Source organism: Panulirus ornatus, chromosome 63, assembly GCF_036320965.1.
Source record: "Panulirus ornatus isolate Po-2019 chromosome 63, ASM3632096v1, whole genome shotgun sequence".
NCBI classification, from domain to species: domain Eukaryota; kingdom Metazoa; phylum Arthropoda; class Malacostraca; order Decapoda; family Palinuridae; genus Panulirus; species Panulirus ornatus.
Genome location: NC_092286.1, coordinates 24,545,069 through 24,563,527, shown reverse-complemented (window position 1 = coordinate 24,563,527; position 18,459 = coordinate 24,545,069). Strand labels below are relative to the sequence as shown.

At 39.1% G+C, this 18,459-nt stretch overlaps 1 protein-coding gene across 1 annotated transcript in view; it reads left to right on the top strand.

Moving 5' to 3' along the window:
• LOC139745988 (uncharacterized) overlaps positions 1-18,459 on the top strand; it is a 134,986-nt gene that overhangs the window by 100,155 nt on the left and 16,372 nt on the right. The window contains exon 17 of the mRNA XM_071656750.1: positions 13,176-13,250. Within this exon, the coding sequence (XP_071512851.1) occupies positions 13,176-13,250 (75 nt within the window). The remainder of the gene's footprint in view (positions 1-13,175; positions 13,251-18,459) is intronic.

The window sequence follows — 18,459 nt, the reverse complement described above, 5'->3', positions numbered from 1 at the left end:
TAGTCACCAGTCCTTTTTTCAACACAACTCCACAAGCTGTTCACTATTCTTATTCACAACTCCATATACCCCATGCCCCCAATTATACCTTCATCTGCTACATTACCCTTTCTCACTTTCAAGTCACCCATCAGTGGTAGTCAGTACCATGTTTCAGGACTGTTGGCTCTCTGTTTCTCCAATACACTTATTTTCAGGTGCATATCCCTAAAAATCACCCATTTCTCGTAATCTACTTTTGTATTTACCTTCATCACTCTTTCACACATTCCCACAACTTCAGTAGCAGTGCTGCTGCATCTTTAGCTCTTGCCCTTACACCAACCCCAGACTTTACCAGTAAGACTCTCTAAATCATTCTTCCCATTTCCCCTTTATCATTGTTTCGTTAAGGTTTAGAACATCCAGGTTCCTCTTCTCAAACATGCTGCCTATCTACCCCTTCTCGTCATGGTTACATCCACACACTTTCAGACACCCTAACCAGAGCCTTTGAGGAGGATGAGCAATCCTCACTGGACTCTTGCTTCTGTTCCAACTTTTAGAAATTGAAAATTACAGCAAGGGAAAGGTTTCTAGCCTTCTGCTCCTGCCATATTCAGTCGCCTCTTATGACACACAGGAAATATGTGGGAAGGATTCTTTCTCACCTATCCCTAGGGTTCCTGCTCCTTTTAGTCCATTTCTATGACATACAGGTAATACTTGGGAAGTATTTTTACTCCTCCATCCTCAGGGATAGAGGTATAACTCGATTACATTGGTAAGGTGCATAAAAGAGCGATGTTTAAAAGCATGATTTCATGCACAGAGCAGCTGACCTGAGAGTAACTTTTTCATTTTAGGAGAGATAAAGGGTGTGTACACCAGGTATTTACCTTGAAAGATGTATATTAGCAGCACTTGAAAAAGACTGATTTGCATATGGCATTTATGGATTTCATGAGATATTATGGTTGACAGAGATGCTTAAGGGAGGATTTTTTATAGTTATGTAGGGGATAAGGAAAATTAACTAAATGCAGGGATGAGTTCTGGTTAGGAGAGTTGGGATTGTATGTGAGTAGGATGGAAGAAATTTAGTGGTTCCTGCTGAAGGTTGTTCTCCATAGAGGCAGACTGAAAATTGTTGAAAGTAGAACTGTGCAAGGAATACTTTCAGGTTCTAAGGAAATAGGAAGCAGTACCCATATGTGTATGAATGGATGAGTAGGTGCTCATACTTTTCAGTGGTTATGAAGCTTGATGTTGCCAATGCTTACATGTCAAGAAAAGTTATGTTGATATGATTGTAGAAGAGTAAGTGGAGATGCGTGGCTACGTGATTATACCAAGCTTGCAAATTAAAATCTATGGATTGTTTAAGTGATGAAATTTTATTGAGGTCAGCCTTGATTAAGAAGTTAGAAAGGTGACTGGAGTGACATGGTAATTGGAGTTAAAGTGCATGAAATTCTTCATGGTTGTATGTAATGAAAGTGCACATATACTGTATGGTTGCAGAAGAGTATGTGGAGATGCATGGCAAAGTGATTATTCTAAACTTGTGAGATTGAAATCTATAGTTTGTAAGTGATAGAATTTGCTTGACAATGGCCATGATTAAGATGTTAGAAAGGTGAATGGACTGAAATGATCATGAAAGTTAAGTGCATGAGGTTCTTCACGATTGTATTTCCTTGTTATGCAGAAATGCTTAGAATGGTGTGTGTGTGAGTGAGACATGTAAAAACTGGGATAGGTGAAGACTCTTCATTGTTTTTCCAGGAGGGAATGGATGTCAGAGATATAGATAAATAGATAGAGATGATCATGAATTGATGAATATGATTTATGTTGGTATAACTATGAATTGATGAATATGATTTATGTTGGTATAATAGATGACATGAAGTGGAAAATAGATTACCAAAAGATAGATAGAATCACTGAATGAGTCAATGAGATACAGACGTATGCAGGTTACTTTTGTTAGAGAAATAATTAAAGACTATATATAATGAAAGTGCATATTGTATTGTTACAGAAGAGTAGATAGGGATGCCTGACTAAGTTATTATTCTAAGCTTGCAAAATTAAAACCTATGAAGTGTTTAAGTAGATGTGAAACTTCCTCTTTGTACAAATAATTCTGCTCATCACAAATTATGATTTTCCTACACATGTTTCTTTATTCTTGTCATTTTTGTATTGAGCTATTCGGTTATTATAATACATTTTGAAATAATTGCTGTTTGTAAGTTTATACACACTCAAGTCATCCAGTTTGACTGTAGTCTGGTGCATATGATTCAACTAATTTGGATGAGAGTAGAGATAAGAATAAGGAAACCTAGTGATTCTGAAATTCACAATAAGTGCACATCTGTTGTAAAGTCAATTATTGATCAGCTTACTTGAGGGTTCACTGTTAGCGCATGCATGCATATTAGATGTGGTATTAACTATAGTAGAATTGTGGTTTTCTTTTCAATTAACTCCTGACTGAATCAAAGAAAAAGTTTTTCTTACAATGCTGTTACTACTTTTTGAAAATTTAATAACTGAAAGATTGTAGAATTGTGTGTTTATGTTGGAAAATGTGAGTGCTTTGAGATAATAGAATGCTTTTTTCTTTACTGATAGATTTAAAGACCAGAATTTGAAAATGTGTGATGAAGTTTTGATTAAGCATGTAATAATATTTTATTTTAGCACTGTTATTACAAGATATATCATCATATTCCAAATCTCACAAGTAACCATGTATCATCACTGTCATATAGATTTCATTATATTGTGGTTTTTCATTACTTAGTAGATTTCTCTAACAAAAGTAGATATGATCACAATCTTCTAGACCTAATATATGCAACTTACAAAGCTAATAATTTCAAGCAACTTCCTTGCTTTACATTCTGCTCACCACATAATGTTAAACCTGCTTTCTATTCTTGCTTGAAAACTTTTCCTGCTTCCATCATGCTACCATGCAGACCAGGAAGGTTTGGGTTCCTGAACGGAGAGTGTCCAAGTTTCACAACAAATGGTAAATATCTAATTTTAAGATATTAGTTTTTAATGCACCTTCCCTTTTGTAAGCACTTTGTATGACATGACATTTGCGAAGCATCTCATCTAACGTGTTGATTATAGCTAACCTGAAGTTATAGACTTTAAAGTACATGCAAAGCCCTTTAAGCATTTTATCAGCTGTAAACCTCCTATTTACAAGGTAACACTTGCACAATTAGTGAGTACCATATATGTAACTTGAAATTGGTTGTCAGCATTTGTGTTCATAATGAAAAATGTACTGCCATTCCATCCCTTTTTTTTTTTACCATGTAACGCATAAACATCAAGGCAGCACATCATTTGTCTCATAATTTTAACATATAATTTCTAATGACAGCATTTGATCTACCTTATGGGAATTGGATATGGCAACAGATGGAGTCATGGGAGCTCAAGTAAGGCATAGGCTGGGAGAGCGAGCAAAGGTTGTAGATGCACTGAGGTGTGTTTCATAGGAGAGTTGGTTGTTTATTAGGTCAGATATGGGTATGTCTGAAGATTTAGTGGTGCTGATGGTGTTTTGTGGATGCCATGAATGCAAAAGAAGAGAAGAGGATGGATATATTGGAAATTAATTGCCCAAGGACACTTTATATTTTGGGAGGGTTGACTATGTTAAGAATGACAGTGTGAGAGCTAACAATTATATGATGAAATTATTTGGACACATGGAGAGTATGTATGAAGACAGACAGACAAAGAGGCTGCATCATAAGTGGAGGGAGTAAGAAGGGGGGTATGACTGAGGAGATGGAAAAATGAAGTGGAAGGATTTGAGGTGCCAGGGCCTGAATATTCAGGAGGGTGAAAGGCAGACATGGGATAAATTAAATTGAAGTGATGTGATATGAGTGGGTGAGATTGCTACAAATGGACTGAACAGGGGCTTATGCAGCTGTCAGTGGAAATTTTGAATTCACTATGTGGGACTATGCTTTGCAAGGTGGGCTCTGGTTTTGGTTCATAACAGCTAGGGAGTAGATGTGACCAAATGAGGCTGTTGTTTTGCTTCTCGCTGGCACTGCCACTCTTAAGCAAGAAGTACTGAATAAGTATAAAAAGAACTGCACAATAAACCAGCATCTTAACATTTGTATAACAATTGTATTGTGTCAGTTTTTCAACCCCCATGTATCATTTTCAAGGTATTACATTCACTCTGTAGAATTTAAAGTCGTTTTGCTGTAAACAGTCATATAATCAGAGATAGCTTTAATGATGGGACTAGAAGTCAGATGTGTACAGAGTGTCCATCTACACTTAAGTTGATTTTGAAATATATTTTTGGATTCTCAGTACCACTGTTATCTCTGTTTACACCATAAGTTTTAAGGAAAGCAGTTCATGAAGATAAGTCATAGGAAATGTGATCTAATAGTACAGGTACACCACCGATTTTCTGGCAACAAAATTACGTGAGGGAACTTGAAATTACCGCGGCCACTAGACTAGTTTACTGGGCGGCCACGGATGGTGTTGTGTGCAGGGTGCACTTATTTACATTCTTACACTGCACTTGTTGGTGGTGATACCGCAATTCTGTGAGATTCTTAGCTTGTTTTACTTAAATTTAACCCTAGCTATGGCTTCTCAGACAGAGTATCAGTCGTGGTGTCAAATGTAAACACCAGTCTATATCGATCCAAGATAAAGTAGAACAGTTGAAAAAACTGACTGTGGTGTTTCGGTACATAAACTGTGTGACATCTACAGTATTGGTTCATCAACTGTGTATGATATAAAGAAGTAAAGGGAGAAAATATTGAAATTCTTTGCGCACAGCAATTCCAAGAAGCAAATGACAATTAGAAAAACTATGAAAGATGGTAAGAGTACTGAGCACGATCGAGTGATGATGGAATGGTTTCGAAAGCATCAGAGTGATGGAGTGGACTTGTCAGGTAGCATGATAATGGACCAGGCTAAGTTGTTCCATAAAGAACTTAAATTACAATGTGAGCATGACTATAGTGAAAAATATTTTTAGCTTCAAAGATTCAAGAAGTGTCATGGAATTTCCATGAATAATGTGTGCAGAGAAAAGCAGGTGTGCATACCATGAAAAAGCTTCTGAGTATGTGGACGAATTTGCAAAACTCGTAGCTGATGAGCACCTCAGTCCTGAGCAGGTGTATAATGCAGACAAAATTGCATTACTCTGACGATGCACACCTGGGGAAACACTAACAACAGAAGACAAAGAAGACTTCACAGGATTCAAACAATCTAAGGAAAGACTTACTATCTTACTGCTCAAACATTTAATATTTGTTTAATTTGAATTTCTAGCAGTCCATGGTGTACTTTAGACACATGGGAGATGTATAATTGGTGGGTTAGAGGTGTATTGATGAATTATTAATATGTGACCACAGTTGGTCTGGCAAAATAGTTAATCCAGGAAGGCTTCAGAACCAAGAGTGCCGGAGAATCGGTGTACTGGTATTAAGAATTCATTCCTCGACTACAGTTGACATACAGACCACTTAAAACTAAGCTAGGAGAATGCAGTAGAATTTTGACAAATGTTGTGGAGTAATTGAAGACTTATGTAAACTTGTAATGGTAATAGTGTGGTTTGGAGATGAGATTTCAATCTATAGACTAGGAAAAAAGAGGAGCACATAATGGCTTTAGATTCATTTATGAAATATAGATAACAGATCAACAACATAAAGGAGGGAACAACTGAAACATTTAGTGAATTTATACAAAGCATAATCTAAGCAAACCATACAAAATTCATAAATTTATGCAAAATGTAGAGCTGTAACCATAAAACAACGAAGAGACAATAATAACATGGCATTTACAAACATTGATATTGATATGACAAGCTTTTCATAAAACAATATCATGGAGGTAACTACAGTTTATAATGTGGGATTTAATGAAGATAAACAGTTTACAGCAATGAGAGATCGTAGTAGATCAGGTAACTTCATCTTCCCGGCCTTGATGTGGACTTTTATCCATAACTGGAGCCTTAAAGAGAGAGAGTGAGAAGAAGACAAAAAAGAAGAAATATCATTCCTAGAATCCCAGGGCTTTATTAAGGGGTCTTAGCCACTTTACTTCTCCCGTTCAGTGGAGAGCCTGGACAACAGCACAACTCTCTGAAGGCTGATTTGTTAAATAATTTGTGTAGATATGGAGCACTAATGCTAGGACTTCAATCTTGGATGATATTTTAGGGCTCCTCACATCTAAATGACCGACACCCTTTGGGTCATGTTTTTTCTGCCCATCATCACTTCCGTAATTCAACCAGTGGATCAGGGAATCATGATAACAAATACTATGTAATATTTGAATGAGGCATTTTTTCAGTTGCTTGAAGCTACTGACTAATCCAACATGACCTCTTCATGATTTGTGATACCAGTGGAGCTTCTTTAATTTCATTAAGAATATCAAGTTTGCATGGGATGATCTCTTTAAGACCAGCACCATGAATGAAGTTAGGAAGACCTGGTGACAGGAGTGTATAAACGTTGTCAAAATCTTTGTCTTGCCTTTCCTAGAAATGCTACAAGTAATCAACCTTGGCAGAACCAAGGGTTTTCATGACTTGGAAGAAGCTTACTCGGTAGAACTGCTCAAATGCCATGTTGAGAAATTGACTTGCAATAATTTTGTAGAGCTGATAAAGCAGGGCAAAAAGAAGGCAGCACAGCAAAAAGAAATAATTTGATCCATAGGCAAAAACATGACCCATTTGTGATCACCTTGGATGAGAGAAAAATTATGAGTATGATAAAAAGATCATAGAAGAAATGTATTTGAATTCCTCTGGTGTTTTTAAGATCAAAAAGTTATAGGGAGAGGGGAAAATGGAAATAGAATTCTACAGCATCACTGTTCAAGGAAAGAATGTCTCGTGATGGTCAGTGTCCATACTGAAATTACAGGAAGTTACAGCAATTGCATGTCATGAGTCCAGGCCTTAGTGAGTTGTTCACACACAGACTTTTCACAATGGATGTGGATGAAATATCTTTAAAAACAGATGCATCATGACAGACAAAAAGGCTGGTTGCAGAGAAGAGTTTTCAGGTGAGTTGATATGGCAAAAGGCTTTTGATTCCACTCATACCGATAGACAGTTAGAAGAATAGCTGGTCCATATATGAAAACTACTGCATCACAGGACAAGTGAGACTCCTGTTGATATTGAATAATTGATGAGAAGAAAATTATTGTGGCACCTATACAACACCCATTCCTAACATTATGCGGGGGCTATGTCCTGTGTAAATTCACCCAAAGAGAAATCGCATATAGCAGACCATTAAACAGAAAAATAAAGTTTTGGTGATCTGTCTGCTACACACATCATAGTAGCAAATTTTGACCACAAAAATGAGGGACTGTTAGAAGTAGGTTCCTCCTAGAATAGTGAAATTGCATGCAGTTCCCACATGAAGTGAAGGATGGATATTACGATGTTCATTATGAGGTGTTCCTAAGATAACATATGGGATCTGGTTATACCCAACATGTTTATCATTGCAGAGTTGATATAGTATATTGAAATTTGATAGTAGAATACAAGTAAGATGCTTGTGGCATGAGAAGAGTGGGAGGTGGGTTGATTAGAAAGGGTAGTGAGTGGTGGGATGAAGAAGTAAGATTGTTAGTGAAAGAGAAGAGATAGAGGCATTTGGACGATTTTTTGCAGGGAAAAAATGCAATTGAGTGGGAGATGTATAAAAGAAAGAGACAGGAGGTCAAGAGAAAGGTGCAAGAGGTGAAAAAGAGGGCAAATGAGAGTTGGGGTGAGAGAGTATCATTAAATTTTAGGGAGAATAAAAAGATGTTCTGGAAGGAGGTAAATAAAGTGCGTAAGACAAGGGAGCAAATGGGAACTTCAGTGAAGGGCGCAAATGGGGAGGTGATAACAAGTAGTGGTGATGTGAGAAGGAGATGGAGTGAGTATTTTGAAGGTTTGTTGAATGTGTTTGATGATAGAGTGGCAGATATAGGGTGTTTTGGTCGAGGTGGTGTGCAAAGAGAGAGGGTTAGGGAAAATGATTTGGTAAACAGAGAAGAGGTAGTAAAAGCTTTGCGGAAGATGAAAGCCGGCAAGGCAGCAGGTTTGGATGGTATTGCAGTGGAATTTATTAAAAAAGGGGTTGACTATATTATTGACTGGTTGGTAAGGTTATTTAATGTATGTATGACTCATGGTGAGGTGCCTGAGGATTGGCGGAATGCGTGCATAGTGCCATTGTACAAAGGCAAAGGGGATAAGAGTAAGTGCTCAAATTACAGAGGTATAAGTTTGTTGAGTATTCCTGGTAAATTATATGGGAGGGTATTGATTGAGAGGGTGAAGGCATGTACAGAGCATCAGATTGGGGAAGAGCAGTGTGGTTTCAGAAGTGGTAGAGGATGTGTGGATCAGGTGTTTGCTTTGAAGAATGTATGTGAGAAATACTTAGAAAAGCAAATGGATTTGTATGTAGCATTTATGGATCTGGAGATGGCATATGATAGAGTTGATAGAGATACTCTGTGGAAGGTATTAAGAATATATGGTGTGGGAGGCAAGTTGTTAGAAGCAGTGAAAAGTTTTTATCGAGGATGTAAGGCATGTGTACGTGTAGGAAGAGAGTAAAGTGATTGGTTCTCAGTGAATGTAGGTTTGTGGCAGGGGCGTGTGATGTCTCCATGGTTGTTTAATTTGTTTATGGATGGGGTTGTTAGGGAGGTGAATGCAAGAGTTTTGGAAAGAGGGGCAAGTATGAAGTCTGTTGGGGATGAGAGAGCTTGGGAAGTGAGTCAGTTGTTGTTCGCTGATGATAGAGCGCTGGTGGCTGATTCATGTGAGAAACTGCAGAAGCTGGTGACTGAGTTTGGTAAAGTGTATGAAAGAAGAAAGTTAAGAGTAAATGTGAATAAGAGCAAGGTTATTAGGTACAGTAGGGTTGAGGGTCAAGTCAATTGGGAGGTAAGTTTGAATGGAGAAAAACTGGAGGAAGTAAAGTGTTTTAGATATCTAGGAGTGGATCTGGCAGCGGATGGAACCATGGAAGCAGAAGTGGATCATAGGGTGGGGGAGGGGGCGAAAATCCTGGGAGCCTTGAAGAATGTGTGGAAGTCGAGAACATTATCTCGGAAAGCAAAAATGGGTATGTTTGAAGGAATAGTGGTTCTAACAATGTTGTATGGTTGCGAGGTGTGGGCTGTGGATAGAGTTGTGCGCAGGAGGATGGATGTGCTGGAAATGAGATGTTTGAGGACAATGTGTGGTGTGAGGTGGTTTGATCGAGTAAGTAACGTAAGGGTGAGAGAGATGTGTGGAAATAAAAAGAGCTTGGTTGAGAGAGCAGAAGAGGGTGTTTTGAAATGGTTTGGGCACATGGAGAGAATGAGTGAGGAAAGATTGACCAAGAGGATATATGTGTCGGAGGTGTAGGGAACGAGGAGAAGTGGGAGACCAAATTGGAGGTGGAAAGATGGAGTGAAAAAGATTTTGTGTGATCGGGGCCTGAACATGCAGGAGGGTGAAAGGAGGGCAAGGAATAGAGTGAATTGGATCGATGTGGTATACCGGGGTTGACGTGCTGTCAGTGGATTGAATCAGGGCATGTGAAGCGTCTGGGGTAAACCATGGAAAGCTGTGTAGGTATGTATATTTGCGTGTGTGGACGTATGTATATACATGTGTATGGGGATGGGTTGGGCCATTTCTTTCGTCTGTTTCCTTGCACTACCTCGCAAACGCGGGAGACAGCAAAAAAAAAAAAAAAAGAAGTAAGATTTAGAAATAGAGGTAGAAACTAGTTGCATTTTTGCACAATTTGATTTAACGAGAGTTACTGCTTCACTGTCACACATGCTGTGCAGTTCTAAATTAAGAAAAAAAAACAATTAAGTGTGAGAAAAATTTTGAGTATTGGAAGCAGGAAGGGAGTTGAAGTCTGTGTAATGGAATCATTGACATAAATGAATAAGAATAAACATTGAAAACAGAAGGACTTTTTTGAAGAGAGGAAAGAGGGTATTTAATTGGTCCATAAAAGAGGGAGAAATCAAGAAATCACTTCAATTAGCATCTGATATTATGGAGGGAATAGGAAGGAAGCTACGAATTAGAGAACAGAGAGAAAAGGAAGTCAATAAAGTTTAGAAAGCAAAGACTTGTACCACAACCTGTTGTATGCTTTGGAGATATTGAGAACCATGACAAAGAATTCAGCAAAATCCCTGGAGAGGATCAGAGTTTAGTCACATAAGAGAGATTATTAGCAGACTTTGCACCACAAAAGCCATAATTGTTTAAGAAATCATAGTTAAGCAGAGTTTTTGGCCTTGGAGACAGCAGACATGAGAGTGAATGGATTGGTTGGACTAAGTCATGCTTCCAAAAAGGAAGAGTTTCTTATCGTTGACAGAGATTATGATATAAACGACTAATAATTGAGGCGCTCTCAAGGGTATGAGGAAGTATACCATCTAGACTATTCACCTTATCAGTTATCTAGAGGGGAATAATCAGAAAACCTTTTACAAGGGAAATGCAAGAATTGGCATAAATTTGGTGAGTGAGGGGGGGGCCTACATAAATACAAAGGATGAAAATGCTTTATTTTGGAGAGAAACAGCATGTGCCAAACAGTAGACCTTAATTAACAGTTTTTCAAGGTTTCTTCCCCAATTTCCAGTGGTACCAGCACCTCCAGTTCTAAACCAGAAGGGGAACTTTGGCATTGGCTGGAAATGGTACCCACCTCCCCTTTCCTATGGAAACCTACCTTGATTAAACCAAATTTACTTATGCTTCTCTTTTCTAAAAATGCAACCTTTGCAGTGAATTAGAGATGCCTTTAATAGCACAGTTTGGCTGTATGATCCCAGATTTAGTTCATGCATGAGATCTTGGGAATGGATTATAGGGTTTCTGGCTTAAATGGTTTGTCAGTTGTTCTGGGTTATGACCATATTGATAGTTTCAGCATTTCTTTGGTTGGTTTCTTTGGTCACTCTTGGTGGGGGATCAGGCTGATCCTGGGAAGAAAAATTATGCCAAATGGAGGAAAGTTATCCTTCATTAATTTTTTTGTATGAAGGTGGTTCATGAATCTTGCTAAATGGAGAAATCTTTGTAATGATATGTTTGGATTAGGCATCACTTGATAGGAAGCCTACTTTGCTCTGCCTTGGATTACTTCTTCCTTGTATAACATACTTGGAGAAAGTGATATTCATCTGCAAGCAGCCAGTTGATTAAATAACACCTTTGGTCTCGTGTATTTTGCGGGATACCTCAGAACTCTCTAAAGAACTTGAGGTAGCTTTAGAAGAAAAGGACCTGTTTCTCTTACTTATGGAAGTAACCTTTCATATTGACAGAGAAACCTTCAAGTCTGCAGAAGCTTTAAGACTGCAGGTTATGGTGATATTCAAATTTTGAATATGTTATTCTTTTGGCTTTCCCCCTCTCTCTTTTCTCATGTCTTCCTTTCTCTCTGGTGAATCTACTTCCATAATTGTTGATGGATCAGCCTTTTCCACTATCCCTATCAATAGCAGTATCCCTCAGTGCTCTGCCTTGTCTCCTGCATTCTCCTTGCTTTTTTATCAACCATTTTCTTTCTTCTGAAGATTACAACTTGTATTCATATGCTGACAACTCAGCTCTCTTGCATTTCTTTTAAATCTGATCCATCTTATACTTGATATACATTTCATTTCATCACAGCAGCATTTTGTAAAGTCAAATTTGGACAGGATTTTGCAGAAAAGCATTTGCAGCTAATTAGATTTGATGCCTCTAATTCTACCTCTGAGTATGGTAAACATACCGTTATCACTGTATCATATGTTTTGCAAAAGAAATTATGTATGACGAACATAGAGAAATTCACAGAAATTAGGATTTCTGTGTGGATGCCAAAAATTCTTCTGAACAAGGTATTGATTCTTCTTTGTATGGAGTACTGGTATTGCATATGAGGAGATTCTAACTTCACTTGGATGAGAATAGCTAAAGAGATCTAAGGCATTTGAAAAATGCTCTTATTAGATGAGACCTGTACATAGATGTGGTTACTCTCTCTTATGTTTCCCAACGTGAGAAGAGGACAATCCAGCTTGAAGCCAAAATTGTTGCTTAGGGCAAAGTTCTTTCATTAGGTATTTTCCTAAAGCTTTTCCTTCCTGTGGTGACACTTTCTTGATTGCTCTTAGGTCTCTAAGGGGAGAGGAATTTTGGTTTTGAAAAACGAAAAACCTTTTCTCTCCTGGAGGCTGAGTCCTTTGAACATATGTTTCTTTTTCCATCTCTTCTTTTCCTCGTGTTCTTAAAAAATATATATTCCTGATAGTAACAGGTCAGAAGCATAGCCTCCAATAGCTTGTATGTTTAGTGAGTTGGTGTCCAGGATGTGCCACATGAACCAGTAACATTATAGGACTAATTAAGTTGTTGTATGGTTGTTTGGGTTCCATGAATGAATGTTATTTGGCCTTATAGGTATGATATTGATAAAAAGAAGGCAGATTCTAGTAGTTACACCACATTCACAGGTCACCCATAAGTTTGAATCCTGGTTACAGCAGTTGGTCCACAGTCAACTCAGCTGTTCATCTACCCCTTAGGAGTTGGCCAATAAAATGGTTACCTGGCTCAGGCTGAGTTATATATATGGTGTTAATGACGTGGCTTTGATCAGGGCTTCAGTTGCCTGTGTCATCTCAGCTAACATTTAAAAAAGAAAAGAAAAAAATGGGGATGAAGTGGTGGATTATACCCTATATAAACAAGCCATATCCTTTTGATGCTCATCAGGCTCCACCTCAAGTAGAGAGCTGGTTTTTCATACTGAAACCCAACATTTTTCACTTGATGGTATATATTTTGATTGAATTGATTATACATGAATATCTACGAATATGGTGTTGCATTGATAAGTACAACTCTTTGACTTCTTGGTTAGCACTCTTCATATTTGCTCCCTTTGTGTCAATTTGTAACATCCTATATTGTGTTCATTTTCTCTAACATTTTTCTTGTTTGTCTCTATGCATTATTTCTTTTACTTTACATTAGTGTGGTACTGCAGATTATATGTACTTGTACAGTGTAGTAAAAGGAATGTTTATCCCCACAGTTCCCAGTAGTGATAGAGAAGAACCCAGATTTGGGCTTTACCATTGGCCAGTCGCTCACTGATCCAGAGGATAAGGTAAGCAAAAACTGTCATTAGTAGTATGAATGCACATGTTTGGCCCACAGGAGGACCCTTTAGGATAGGTGATCAGATATGTTGCATGATTTGATTGATAAGTGAGGTTGTGTAGCTAATGAGGTAAGTGTCTAGGAGACTCTGTAACATACCTTGGCAGGTTGAGCTGCCAGATATGTGGCTGACCTGATAAACTGCCAATAATTGGGAAAGTGTACTGCCAGAATATTGTACTATCCAGCTGAGGTTTAATGGTGTAATTACCTTTTTGTCTTGTATGAGGAGGAAGGTTTACACATGGGGCTGTATTGGCTTATCATTTGAACTCTCTCTGCTATCATAGATCTTTTTAAACTTCCACATGCTCTTCACATTTGCAGTTTAAAAGCTTAAAGGTTTTAATCCATGGTGGATATATTTAAGGCCTCCAGCCTTTCCTTGTAACTTAGGTCTCGTAGTTCTGGTACCATCTGTGTTGCCTTCCTCAGAACATTCTCTAATAGTTCTTCATTCCTTAACTAGGGTGACCGAACTTGAGAAGTGTAGTCTAGTTTTGTCCAAATGTTGGATATGAACTGCTTTAATGTTAACTTATCATATACGTGAATCCTGTTCAAATACTTAGCAGCAGACAGTTCATCTCCTTAACTATTTTCATAATATAGGATTTTGATGACAGGTCAGAGACAGCAGTGTCTACTCACAAGTTTTTCTCACATGATGTATACCACATCGATCCAATTCACTCTATTCCTTGCCCTCCTTTCACCCTCCTGCATGTTCAGGCCCCGATCACACAAAATCTTTTTCACTCCATCTTTCCACCTCCAATTTGGTCTCCCACTTCTCCTCGTTCCCTCCACCTCCGACACATATATCCTCTTGGTCAATCTTTCCTCACTCATTCTCTCCATGTGCCCAAACCATTTCAAAACACCCTCTTCTGCTCTCTCAACCACGCTCTTTTTATTTCCACACATCTCTCTTACCCTTACATTACTTACTCGATCAAACCACCTCACACCACACATTGTCCTCAAACATCTCATTTCCAGCACATCCACCCTCCTGTGCACAACTCTATCCATAGCCCACGCCTCGCAACCATACAACATTGTTAGAACCACTATTCCTTCAAACATACCCATTTTTGCTTTCCGAGATAATGTTCTCGACTCCCACACATTCTTCAAGGCTCCCAGGATTTTTGCCCCCTCCCCCACCCTATGATTCACTTCCGCTTCCTTGGTTCTATCTGCTGCCAGATCCACTCCCAGATATCTAAAACACTTTACTTCCTCCAGTTTTTCTCCATTCAAACTTACCTCCCAATTGGCTTGACCCTCGACCCTACTGTACCTAATAACCTTGCTCTTATTCACATTTACTCTTAACTTTCTTCTTTCACACACTTTACCAAACTCAGTCACCAGCTTCTGCAGTTTCTCACATGAATCAGCCACCAGCGCTGTATCATCAGCGAACAACAACTGACTCACTTCCCAAGCTCTCTCATCCACAACAGACTTCATACTTGCCCCTCTTTCCAAAACTCTTGCATTCACCTCCCTAACAACCCCATCCATAAACAAATTAAACAACCATGGAGACATCACACATCCCTGCCACAAACCTACATTCACTGAGAACCAATCACTTTCCTCTCTTCCTACACGTACACATGCCTTACATCCTCGATAAAAACTTTTCACTGCTTCTAACAACTTGCCTCCCACACCATATATTCTTAATACCTTCCACAGAGCATCTCTATCAACTCTATCATATGCCATCTCCAGATCCATAAATGCTACATACAAATCCATTTGCTTTTCTAAGTATTTCTCACATACATTCTTCAAAGCAAATACCTGATCCACACATCCTCTACCACTTCTGAAACCACACTGCTCTTCCCCAATCTGATGCTCTGTACATGCCTTCACCCTGTCAATCAATACCCTCCCATATAATTTACCAGGAATACTCAACAAACTTATACCTCTGTAATTTGAGCACTCACTCTTATCCCGTTTGCCTTTGTACACTGGCACTATGCAAGCATTCCGCCAATCCTCAGGCACCTCACCATGAATCATACATACATTAAATAACCTTACCAACTAGTCAACAATACAGTCACCCGCTTTTTTGATAAATTCCACTGCAATTCCATCCAAACCCGCTGCCTTGCCGGCTTTCATCTTCTGCAAAGCTTTTACTATCTCTTCTCTGTTTACCAAATAATTTTCCCCAACCCTCTCACTTTGCACACCATCTCAACCAAAACACCCTATATCTGCCACTCTGTCATCAAACACATTCAACAAACCTTCAAAATACTCACTCCATCTCCTTCTCACATCACCACTACTTGTTATCACCTCCCTATTAGCCCCCTTCACTGAAGTTCCCATTTGTTCCCTTGCCTTGCGCACTTTATTTACCTCCTTCCAGAACATCTCCCTAAAATTTAATGATACTCTCTCACCCCAACTCTCATTTGCCCGCTTTTTCACCCCTTGCACCTTTCTCTTGACCTCCTGCCTCTTTCTTTTATACATCTCCCACTCATTTGCATTATTTCCCTGCAAAAATCATCCAAATGCCTCTCTCTTCTCTTTCACTAATAGTCTTTCTTCTTCATCCCACCACTCACTACCCTTTCTAATCTGCCCACCTCCCACGCTTCTCATGCCAAAGGCATCATTTACGCAAGCCATCACTGCTTCCCAAAATACATCCCATTCCTCCCCTACTCCCCTTACCTCCTTTGTTCTCACCTTCTTCCATTCTGTATTCAGTCTTTCCTGGTACTTCCTCACACAAGTCTCCTTCCCAAGGGTATTGATTGAGAGGGTGAAGGCATGTACAGAGCATCAGATTGGGGAAGAGCAGTGTGGTTTCTGAAGTGGTAGAGGATGTGTGGATCAGGTGTTTGCTTTGAAGAATGTATGTGAGAAATACTTAGAAAAGCAAATGGATTTGTATGTAGCATTTATGGATCTGGAGGAGGCATATGATAGAGTTGATAGAGATGCTCTGTGGAAGGTATTAAGAATATATGGTGTAAGAGGCAAGTTGTTAGAAGCAGTGAAAAGTTTTTATCGAGGATGTAAGGCATGTGTACGTGTAGGAAGAGAGGAAAGTGATTGGTTCTCATTGAATGTAGGTTTGTGGCAGAGATGTGTGATGTCTCCATGGTTGTTTAATTTGTTTATGGATGGGGTTGTTAGGGAGGTGAATGGAAGAGTTTTGGAAAGAGAGGCAAGTATGCAGTCTGTTGTGGAAGAGAGAGCTTGGGAAGTGAGTCAGTTGTTGTTCGCTGATGATACAGCGCTGGTGGCTGATTCATGTGAGAAACTGCAGAAGCTGGTGACTGAGTTTGGTAAAGTGTGTGAAAGAAGAAAGCTGAAAGTAGATGTGAATAAGAGCAAGGTTATTAGGTACAGTAGGGTTGAGGGACACGTCAATTGGGAGGTAAGTTTGAATGGAGAGAAACTGGAGGAAGTGAAGTGTTTTAGATATCTGGAAGTGGATTTGGCAGCGGAAGTGAATCATAGGGTGGGGGAGGGGGCGAAAGTTCTGGGAGCGTTGAAAAATGTGTGAAAGTTGAGAATGTTATCTTGGAAAGCAAAAATGGGTAAGTTTGAAGGAATAGTGGTTCCGACAATTTGATATGGTTGCGAGGCGTGGGCTATAGATAGATTTGTGCGGAGGAGGGTGGATGTGCTGGAAATTAGATGTTTGAGGACAATATGTAGTGTGAGGTGGTTTGATCGAGTAAGTAATGAAAGGGTAAGAGGATGTGTAGTAATAAAAAGAGTGTGGTTGAGAGAGCAGAAGAGGGTGTTTTGAAATGGTTTGGTCACAACGAGAGAATGAGTGAAGAAAGATTGACCAAGAGGATATATGTGTCAGAGGTGAGGGAACGAGGAGAAGTGGGAGACCAAATTGGAGGTGGAAAGATGGAGTGAAAAAGATTTTGAGTGATCGGGGCCTGAACATGCAGGAAGGTGAAAGGTGTGCAAGGAATAGAGTGAATTGGAACAATGTGGTATACCGGGGTCGACGTGCTGTCAGTGGATTGAAACAGGGCATGTGAAGCATCTGGGGTAAACCATGGAAAGTTGTTTGGGGCCTGGATGTGGAAAGGGAGCTGTGTTTTCGGTGCATTATACATGACAGCTAGAGACTGAGTGTGAACGAATGTGGCCTTTGTTGTCTTTTCCTAACGCTACCTCGCACACATGTGGGGTGAGGGGGTTGTCATTTCATGTGTGGTGGGGTGGCGACGGGAATGAATAAGGGCAGACAGTATGAATTATGTATATGTCTGTATGTGTATATATATGCATATGTTTAGATGTATAGGTATGTATGTGCGTGTGTGGACATGTATGCATATGCATGTGTATGTGGGTGAGTTGGGCCATTTTTTTGTGTGTTTCCTTGTGCTACCTTGCTAACACGGGAGACAGCAGCAAAGTATGATAAATGAACAAATAAAAGAATTTGTTTGTAAGGAAGGAATTATATTGATTTGAGTGTAATGTATTGTTATGCAAATCACCCATTGAAAGATTTTCAGCTTGTGCTTTGTTTATTTGTATTATCAACTTTACTGTAAAAGATATATAATTAAACAGTAACTAATGCATCCAGTTGCTAAAAATTACATAACTGGGAATGTGTCGTGATGCCTCCTGTAATGACTAGAAGGAGTTATGAAATAAATAGCTGTAGATAATTCGTGCTTCATTTAAAAAGTTGTAATACAATGCACATGAAATTGTTGGGAAAAAAATAGCAACTTCTATGAAGGAAAGCTGTTCTACACCTCTTTCTTACCTTATCATATCTCACTCTTTTTATTCCATCCTCACACCACATATAGTCCTCATATATTTCATTATCCCTGGGGATAGGGGAGAAAGAAAACTTCCCACGCAATCCTCACGTGTCGTAGAAGGCAACTAAAGAGGACGGGAGCGGGGAGTTAGAAACCCTCCCCTCCTTGTATCTTACCTTTCTAAAAGGGGAAACAGAAGAAGGAGTCACCTGGGGAGTGCTCATCCTCCTCGAAGGCTCAGATTGGGGTGTCTAAATGTGTATGGATGTAACCAAGATAAGAAAAAGGAGAGATAGGTAGTGTGTTTGAGGAAAGGAACCTGTATGTTTTTGCTTTGAGTGAAATGAAGCTTAAGGG